The 9789-nt window shown below is 41.7% G+C and overlaps 2 protein-coding genes across 2 annotated transcripts; both read right to left on the bottom strand.

The window, feature by feature from the left end:
- Window positions 1-1357: 1357 nt before the first annotated feature.
- On the bottom strand, window positions 1358-6396 carry LOC106813814 (ADP-ribosylation factor-like protein 1). The gene is made up of 6 exons (XM_014818041.1): window positions 5679-6396; window positions 3562-3696; window positions 3221-3302; window positions 2921-3032; window positions 2317-2495; window positions 1358-1728 (listed from the first exon to the last, which is right to left on the bottom strand). The coding sequence occupies exons 1-6, from the start codon at window positions 5680-5682 to the stop codon at window positions 1698-1700; spliced, it is 543 nt and encodes a 180-aa protein (XP_014673527.1). The 5' UTR covers window positions 5683-6396; the 3' UTR covers window positions 1358-1697.
- Window positions 6397-6487: 91 nt separating this feature from the next.
- On the bottom strand, window positions 6488-9621 carry LOC106813812 (CDP-diacylglycerol--inositol 3-phosphatidyltransferase 1-like). Its single transcript, XM_014818040.1, has 6 exons — window positions 9420-9621; window positions 9041-9096; window positions 8684-8740; window positions 8112-8232; window positions 7696-7865; window positions 6488-7332 (listed from the first exon to the last, which is right to left on the bottom strand). Exons 1-6 carry the CDS (start codon window positions 9604-9606, stop codon window positions 7285-7287), a joined length of 639 nt encoding a protein of 212 aa, XP_014673526.1. The 5' UTR covers window positions 9607-9621; the 3' UTR covers window positions 6488-7284.
- Between the last annotated feature and the right edge of the window lie 168 nt (window positions 9622-9789).

Here is a 9789-nt window from a genome sequence, read left to right as displayed (position 1 = left end):
GTTTGACGAAAGGTTGACATACTACGGCAGACATAAAGGTTGTTTTCTTAACGTGAAAATGGACATACATTTATTGAGGAATATTTACAGTCAGCAACGTAACGTGTAGCAGCCGTGGCGGCTGCACGCATCAGTCAATTAAATTATATCTTAACTCTGAAATTACGTTATATTCCCATCACACACGATCTATTAGCCACCACTCCAAAATGATTCGCAAACTGTGCCTTCTGGCACATTGAGACACGCACAAATGATAAAAGACAAACTCGTAGGCACGCACGCACGCACGTACGTAGACAAAGCACGGGGAATGAATGCGATGCAACTGACGCCCCCACCCAGGCTACGCAGAGTTCCTGTTGGCCAATACATCGTGCGAACGGCTCGCCTGCCCCTCCCCTTACACACACACACACACGTGCACGCATGGGACGCACGCACACACAACCCTCACCCCGCCCACAGCTATACACACACACACGCACGCATGCACGCACAGACTAACGTAGAGACCCACATCGTGGCACTGGTTTGCCGATTCAGCGAAATCTCTGCCCCACCCACACACACACACACGACACACACGAGATGCCAGCGATGGAAGAACTATGGCCAACAGACCCCTCCTCTGCGACTCGATGCCACGCCTCGCGGCGCTACGCCTCACGGCTCGCCATACACCGCAGCACGCTTGACATTACGCCTCGCTAGCATGCAGGGAGACGACTCGGGCTGCCATCATCGTATGACATGTGCTGGGTTTACTAACTTACGACTTTATGTTGCGATTGGCGAGTTGGACCATTTATCGCAATTCGCAACATCGCAGTTGGCAAATAGAAATGTTCTCATCTCGCAACTAGGTTGCTTATGCGGCGAGTTGCTCGTTGGGCTTTCGTGTATTACACTGCCGATTGTCGGTTGTACTAGTTGGAATTTGTCCAATTCGCCAATTCCCACATAAAGTCCGGGTAGTGTAACCCAGCTTAACGCACGCATACAGCCCGCGAGTATGCTACACGCACGATTTGTTGTTTGGCTTTCGATATCGCACTGAATCCACGGATGTCCTGATGGAGTGACAGTCTCAGATGTCTGTGAGGGGATCTCAGATGAATAGGAAGGAATAAATACGATATGCTGAAGGTAGCCGTTGTGCACTTCGTCAACAAGAGCCCTTACTCTTGGTGTCACTCGTGCTTTCTCTTTCCCTTCCCACTCTCTCTCTCTCTCTCTCTCTCTCTCTCTCTCTGCTCTCTCTCTCTCTCTCTTCTCCCCTCCTCTCTCTCTCTCACTCCTCTCTCACATTCACTCTCTCTCTCTCTCTCTATCTCACTCTCACTCACCCTCCCTCTCATCTCGAACATTTTTCTCTCAGACACACTCTATCTCCTCTTTTACTCGTTGTTGATCCCATGCTTTCTGTTCCACTTGATATAATCATCAAAAATAATCATAGTAAAATCTGCAACAAACTATTCAGGCCATCTGCAACGAGTGACTTGAGACTGCCACCGGCTGCTGGAATCACACTGCAGACTGCAGCAGCACATGTTAAAATACACCATCGGAGATCACTCACTCGAGAAAGTTAATCAACACCGCGCCCAGCTACATGGTGGCTCTACCTGTTGCCGACATTTCAAAACTGTTATGAAGAGAATGGACGCAGAACATTCAAGGTGATTACGTTGCTACTGTTTGTTCTGTAAAGCATTTGCCAACCTGAAACAGATGAAAACTAATATTTACCTTTTCATACAGACTCACTTATTATATGTCATCACAATAATGTCTGTGTCTATGTCTGTATCCAATTATATATGTATATCTCTTTGTAAATGTACCTCTACCCCTACATCTACATCTACATCCACATCCACACCCCCGGCATCTACATCTACACCTACACCTACATCTACCTCTACATCCACACCCACACCCACAACCACACCCCCACCCCATCCATATCCACATCCACACCCCAACTACATCTACATCTACATCCACATCCACACCCCCATCTACATCTACATCTACACCTCCACCTACATCTACATCCACACCCACAACCACACCCACACCCACACCCCCACCCCCATCCATATCCACATCCACACCCCAACTACATCTACATCTACATCCCCATCTACATCCACATCTACACCTACATCTACATCCACATCTACACCTACATCTACATCCACACCCACAACCACACCCACACCCCCATCCATATCCACATCCACACCCCAACTACATCTACACCTACACCTACATCTACATATCTATATGCCGGCCCTCCCAACTCACCAGTCCATCGCCTCTGTGAGACCTTCCCCCTTTATCGCAGATGTCTTGTAGATCTGGTACGTCCGCGTCTTCAGCATGTTGAGCCCGAGAGCGTCGGCGACCTCCGTGACCTTCATGCAGCCGTCGACGTCCTGTTTGTTCGCGAGCACTAGCAGCTTCGCGCTCTTCAGTTCGTCCTCCTGCAACGGGAGACAAGTGAACGTCAAACGCGAGATGATAGAATCTGTTGCAGACAAGTGAACGCCATACACGAGATGTTTAAATCACAGACAAGTGAACACCATGTACACGAGATGCTTAAATCACAGACAAGTGAACGCCATACACGAGATGTTTAAATCACAGACAAGTGAACACCATGTACACGAGATGCTTAAATCACAGACAAGCGAACGTCAAATACGAGATGTTTAAATCTCAGACAAGCGAACGTCTAACATGAGGTGCTTGAATGGCTCACAAACAAGCAAACATTTCTCTCTCTCTCTCTCTTTCTCCTCTCCCCCTCTCTTTCTCTCCTCCCTCTCCTCGGCTTTTATTCACGTGTACTCAACAAAATTGTGGCAAGCGAGGCGAGCACTAGATTGATACGAAATGCTCCTACCTCTAACATGGCGACCAACTCTTGCTTTGAGATGCCCATTCGGTCCCTGTCTGCGGAATCAACTACATAGATGATAGCGTCCGTATTGGAATAGTAACATCTCCAGTAGGGTCTGAAAGACACAGTAAACAACACTTGTTTGTTTGATTTTATTTTTCATAAATAAAATTTGCCAAATTTACACACGAACACAAGTTTCTTGAGTTCAGGAGTATCCGGACAGAGCAAATGAGTTTAGTGACAAGAGTGAAAGCCAATCTGTTTCTTCATATTGCCAAGGAAGATTTGATGCGGCCATACCTTATACTTGTCTGGCCGCCCAAGTCCCACACCTGGAATTTTAGATTGTTGTAGGTAACTTGTTCTACGTTGAATCCAATCGCTGTAAAAATTAAAGACAGATAAAGTAACTGGGCAGTGCAGCATTTCAACGTGACCTAATTTTGAAGTTTATGTATCATGAATTTCAACACAGGATCTGCGATGAGAATCAGCCAATAAGATTCAATCACTATTCAATCGACCACCTCTGCATAACCTAGCAAAAACCTTCCCATGCTATACTTCCCAATTTTCATAAGAGCAATTTCCTTTCAAGTTTGCTCGTTCCAAATTTCCCCATGTCGCACAATGAGACTTACTTGGAATTGTCGTGACGACCTCGCCTACTTGTAACCTGTAGAGTATCGTCGTCTTTCCAGCACCATCAAGGCCAAGGATTAATATTCTCATTTCCCGGCTACCAAACAGGTTTTTGAAAATACTGAAGAAAGCGCCTGCAATTGAATAAGATTATTGCCCATGTTGACACGTAATCGAAGCAGTAACGTCACAATAAGGTAAGCTAAATGCTCGGACAGCACTACCCACCATAAACGTAACATTGCAATTCATGACGTGTAGTAATAAAGCAGCTATCGTGATATTTATAAATATTACCTAACTAATCACCGGTCATTACAGGGCGAGAGAGAATTACATACCCGAATTTACCCTCACCCGAACCATGCACTTTAGGCGAGTTACTCAAGATGTGAACAAAACTGTACTGCTACTAGTGTTGTCAATCGGTTGTAATTTCGTAATCGATCATCGGTTGGACCCAAGTAACCGATGATCGGTTACAATCGGTTACTCAGGGTGTTGAATGCCTGCGTGTGCGTAACGTCGTGTGCATGTACGTGTGTGCATGTATGTGCTTGTTTAGCCCTGTTTACTGTTTGTTTTGCACTGTTTACTACTGTGTGTATAATACATGTATGTTAATAAAGGATAACTTCTATAGTAGCAATGATATCTCTGATTCTCATCACTTTTCTTGTTCAAGTTTTACATTTATTTCGATTTATATATTTTTTTTTTTTTTCGATGAAATCGATTATGGATTTTGATAACCAAGCGCTTGGTTCGAGCCACTGTTTAACCGATGATCGAGTTTAATCGATGATCGTGACATCACTAACTGCTACTACTGCTACTCATGCTGCCACTACCACTAGCAGTCTGCGAAATTAACCACTGGCCCGGTATCCGAGGCCAGTAAATTTTCCGTGGGGCCAATGAAACTGGTAAATGAACAAGCCCGATGGGCCAGTGAAAAAAATGGAGTAAATGGTCTATTAATAATATTTCAGCTTCTTTATGTGATGATCAGTCTGAGAATTTACCTAAATTCCCGATATTTTGTATGAAAATTTACCGATATTTACCGATAGGGCATCATATTTCCGATCTTAAGTAGGGGAAGTAACTATAGTCAACACCATGCGTGTTTGTCGCCGCTAGAGGTCGCAACAACTTCTGGTTTCCGGTTCTGGTTTTCAACGTGGCCTTGACCGTGTTGGCTAAGTTACTGTTCGAAGTCGAAATAAGCTTTCTGATTATAAATGAGCGTGATGATGATGAGTACGATGGCAGTGACAATGAGATGGGGGAGAGGGAAGTGGATAATTTTTTGTTCAATTTCATGAAAGAATAAATCTCTAAGAATACACCAAAGTGTTCTGTTTCTCTTTTCATAATATGAGGATCATTGTTTCGGGCCTGTAACACCTAGTGTGGGCCAGTGAATTATACATTTCACAGGCCCGCTAGGCCAATGAGGGTGAAAGTTTTTCGTGCAGACTGCACTAGTATATACAACTACTAGTACTAGTTTTAGTAATTGTTGTAGTAGTAGTGGTAGATCGGATGGTAATATAACTATAATCCTAGTAGAATCTAATCATCGTTTACACTTCTGAGATTTTTTTCAGGTTTAGCAGATATTGAAATTCCAGCTAAAATTTGATCTAATTTTCCTCGTGCTGACGGGATACTGATGGAAATTTCCAAACATCAGCAAGGAAAGGCAACATTTTCTTATCATCAACATTCATTTTGTATAATTAGTGGAACCACGATTTTACGTGCCCCGATTTAACGCGAAATCAGATATAACGTGATGAGTCGTTAGACCCCCTTTTTTTCGCTTTTATATAGCCACGTATATAACACCGATCTAGTGTGACATGCTTTTTTCGCGATGACATTTTATGGACCCCAACCATCGCGTTGTAATGGGGCTACACTGTAATTAATAATAATATTATTAATGTGTCACCCATCAAATGATCTATATCACTATCACTATCAGTCACTATCAGTATATGTGTGTAGTGTTAATCATGATCAGGATGTAATTTTTAAAGGTGGAGACGTACGACACTCTGCCTGCCGCGGGCTGGGTAGTTAACTAAACACTATAAAATTTTCTTACCCATTTCGCACAAATGTCTTTGCCGAAGTATTATATGCTAGCAGTGGTAGATATAGAAAACCAGCATAAAATAAAAATGGAAATTGGCCGGTACCGGTTGATTCTTCAGCAGATTTGCGTTAACGTGGTACCAAACCCGTATAAAGCATTAGCAAATTCCAGGGTATATATATAGCAACCATAAAACGCTTTCTGTGTGTAATAACTACAAGTTCCACTGAAAAATCTAACAGATCTTGTTAATTTACTTTCAATAATAATGTTACAGAAGGGGTAGACTACAAACGTGTACACATTGCAAAAACGCAAACGTGTGCACTTGTGTTTAGGTACCGGAAGCCGCGGCGTTATCGCGGAAATTCTTATTACACTCGGATCGATAGACGAAGCAAACATATGATTACGTATTGTGTTTCTAACAGATCATTATAAATATAAAGAAATGAATCACATATAATGGTATTACTTAAGCGTTCCGAATTTTCTCGATAAAATGCTTAGATTTACCATTTACAAGTTTACATCAGCATTGACCATTTCTAGGACATGCGCGCCACCTGTAGCAAGAAAATCTCATGAAATATATCCTTGGGCAGAGCATGTATATATCATATCATCAGAAGTGCTCACTCTTGGGGATACATCTCTTTTTCAGTATGCTCAGCAGATAATTCACACATACCATAGTATTTATAGTAGATATTTATTACAGTCCGGTCCGGTTTTGTCCGTCGTTAACCGTTTTGATGCAGTTGAGAGCACCAATAAAGATTCCTAGTTCTGAGTTCCACACTACGTATTCACACAAATTGAAATTTGCTTACACATTTTTATTGTTAAGTCCTCGCATTCAGCACAGTATAAAATAACACTAACAATATATAAAATGTCAAAACTATTAAAAGAAACCCTGCAACCACTGCTAACCAGTGATATTCTGGACCATGATTACAGTTTGTTGATGTGTTACACTCCTATGCACCCACCTGCACTCACTAGTGATGTTAAAAAATAATTATTACACCAAATTTACAAACGTGCCCATATGCATTCAAATGCAAATACAAGCTCAGATGGAAAATTTATTACTAATCATTATAAACGTGGATATGAAATGCAATGTACAATTAATTCAATGTATAATTATTTGAATGCATAATAGTGTGGGCCATAAAAAGTTACACATTTGTTCATAAAAATGTGAGGTAAGTAGAAACAAAGGACGGATAATACTGGTATGATTGAACAGTAGCTATAAGAACCTTAATTCTCCCTTCTATTCATCACTTTACTGATAAATTAGTGTGCTCTTCTCTTGTAGAACTGTATAGTGCTATATTCCCATTCTTCACCTATCAGACGCACAATTCACTTAATTGGTTTTCAACCCTAACTGCCGTGTGGATAAAATAGAGATAAGAACATTCACCAGCAGTTATCACAAGAGTAAAATACAAATTATCCCTAATTACAAATCATCACTATTAGATACACCATTATCTTGCTCTTCCATGATTTCAAGCTTCTTGTTGTCCATGTTGCAGTAGCCCTGCTTCAGTGACCATGCATACAGAGAAGCAGAAGTGTCCACACACACCTACCTATGCTAGTCTTCCTTAAGCAAGAGATGCGCGTGAGCTCCAATACACCACAACTGCAATGGACAAGCAAGATTACAAACAGATCATGCAAGTCTACATCTCATCAAGGGTTAATAATGACAAATTTGTCATTATTTGACAAATTTATCATTATTTACCCCTGATATCATGTACAAAATGATAAACAATAAACAGAGCAGGCAACTAATGTAACATTTTCTTTAGGTTAATCATAACACAATTGTGCAGTGGGAAACAGAATGCAGGAGAAAACAAGGGAGGCACGGCGATTTTGCGGCGATTTTGCTCCCAGATGTATCGCCTACGGCCTCATGTCCCATCGAGGGACCAAGAGGATAAGCTAAGCTAGATATATCGCCTGCCTTGCAAGCAGTAATTACGACGTTTCTACCTACCTCGACCACCGCACACAGCGTTCTACCGACGACGAGGATGGTGGCAAGGACTAGCGTTATGCCAGCGTCGAACGAAGCCTGCGGTAGAACGCCCGTCGTGACCGCATACACACAGATGGGCAGCGCATGCAGTCCGGCTATCACAAGAATGCCGAGGGGCGTCTTGAAGCCTGGAGTGGAAGGCAGAAGGGGAGATGGTCTTTGGTGCCATGCTGTGATGAGGGCAAGTCTTGCACGCAAGACTGCTTCAAGACATAATTGTGTATATTTACACGCACTCCCGCACACAAACGTGCACATATATATATATATGCATATACGGTTTCACATATAAAGAATGCACACTCAACGTATGGGAAACGAGTCTAATTGATTACATCCAGGTGTACGTGAATGTATTAAGCAAGACTGCATACCATCAGCCATGGTCTTTCTGACTAGCCAGGGTGCTTTGGTCATAGATTGTCTCCAATTTCGGCCAGCTTGATGTGTACAGACGAATGTTAACCATTCCAGAGCACTGACAAGGTATCCCATCTACAAATATTCAAGGAATACACTTACCAATTTGCAGCATTCTGTGATGATAGAATAAATTAACTACATAAGATACAATGTATAACAAGTGTAGTACTATTTTTCCATGTAATACAATGTGTAGTAACTGTAGTAAATATACACACATATATAGGTCTTTTTGCTTATGTTTTTGTGTCAGATCAGAAACAATAGTAAAATATAATCCCACCTTGCTTTATACTGACAAGCAATTACTTGGCTACTGATAAGTATAGATGGTTACAGCTGGTTTCTCACAGCAAACCATGTTAATCTTGCAATTATATATATAATATGTCTTTCGTATTTTATCAACACAACGAATATTGTGTATAGTAAATGAATACCTGTATATATGCACTACAACTACAAGTGAAAGAGGAAACAAAATATTCAAAGTCTGGATAGGGCAAAAACATGAAATGTTTACCTTGTGTATGTGACACCACAGCAGCCCTCTTCCTACGTTGTCAATAACAACATCAAACTGCAAGGAAATGTCCAGAAAAGACAAACAGTCACCAAGATTTGCACGTGAGTAATACATCAGTAGGAAATACTTAGTAGAATTAGCAGTAGATAAATTATACAATGCAGCTATTGAGCCAATTAGCCTTTGCATTTATGTGAATATGGCTTCATCCGGATATGAAACTTAATACTTAGATGCCTTGCGATTGTCTTGTATAGTTGCATCTACTCCCAGATATTTGTTATTATCCACACGCACGCAGAGGCATGCACAAGAGCATGAAACTTATGCTCGCACTACAATAAAGTTGGTTACCCATGCTCCAAATGTGGTGGCTTGGTTAAACTTCCTCGCTGCCCAGCCATCAGCCCCTAAAAACATTATTGCTTCAAATGAATATAGTAAACTACAGATATGTTTGGCTACATGATTAAATTAAAACCATTGATAAGCAGGATCAATACAATAGCTTTTGTAAGGCTGTGTAATTTGAATCTTTTCTTGCATGTACGTGGTGACAAAAAGCACTGATGAGAATCGGGATGTAAACTACACTGGTAGTGACCGCCCCCCAGTGCGAGTAAATAACTCTGCTTGGTGTGATGCTTAAAGACTGCAGTGATAGCATGAAACCTCAACTCAATGAGAAAGTGCATGTGACCAAGTACTAAAAATGATCAAGATCCAGACTTACAATCAAGGATGACTTGCAAAGAGTAGATGGCAATAAACGCCACAGGGTAGTTGTGGACATATCGCCAGGCAAAGAAGAGTAGCAAAATCCTAAGATAGCCTGTGTAAGAATAGCCAAAAAAGCAAGAGTACATCTCTCTTCTTTGCTTCCTGTCTGTAAATGAATACCTCGATGAATGTACAGTCATATCTGTACATGTTAGTGGCCACCAATGCAATGCAATGCAATACAATGGCAACATGTCCATGAACGATCTAGCTCTAGTAACGCTCATAGGGTCTATGTCCCCCAGGGTACTGCCGGAACGTACCCTGGTAACTATCTAGCTGATATGGTTAGGGATATGGTTAGGGTTAGGGTTAGGGTTAGG

The sequence above is a fragment of the Priapulus caudatus genome, unplaced genomic scaffold, assembly GCF_000485595.1.
Source record: "Priapulus caudatus unplaced genomic scaffold, Priapulus_caudatus-5.0.1 Scaffold828, whole genome shotgun sequence".
In the NCBI taxonomy this organism is placed as follows: Eukaryota; Metazoa; Priapulida; class Priapulimorpha; order Priapulimorphida; family Priapulidae; genus Priapulus; species Priapulus caudatus.
The sequence above is the reverse complement of the archived record's forward strand: the minus strand, read 5'-3'. Positions and strand labels throughout refer to the sequence as shown.

What these genes read in the sequence shown, in the direction of transcription:
- LOC106813814 (XM_014818041.1), bottom strand. An exon ending in GGCGGCCAGACAAGTATAAG is followed by an intron (nt 3,033 to 3,220) that starts GTATGGCCGCAT and finishes TGTGTCTTTCAG; the next exon opens with ACCCTACTGGAGATGTTACT. An exon ending in AGTTGGTCGCCATGTTAGAG is followed by an intron (nt 2,496 to 2,920) that starts GTAGGAGCATTT and finishes CTCCCGTTGCAG; the next exon opens with GAGGACGAACTGAAGAGCGC.
- LOC106813812 (XM_014818040.1), bottom strand. Translation starts at nt 9,606, where the DNA reads ATGACTGTACATTCATCGAGGTATTCATTTACAGACAGGAAGCAAAGA. An exon ending in CAGAAAGACCATGGCTGATG is followed by an intron (nt 7,866 to 8,111) that starts GTATGCAGTCTT and finishes CTTCCACTCCAG; the next exon opens with GCTTCAAGACGCCCCTCGGC. An exon ending in CGCTGTGTGCGGTGGTCGAG is followed by an intron (nt 7,333 to 7,695) that starts GTAGGTAGAAAC and finishes TGTCCATTGCAG; the next exon opens with TTGTGGTGTATTGGAGCTCA.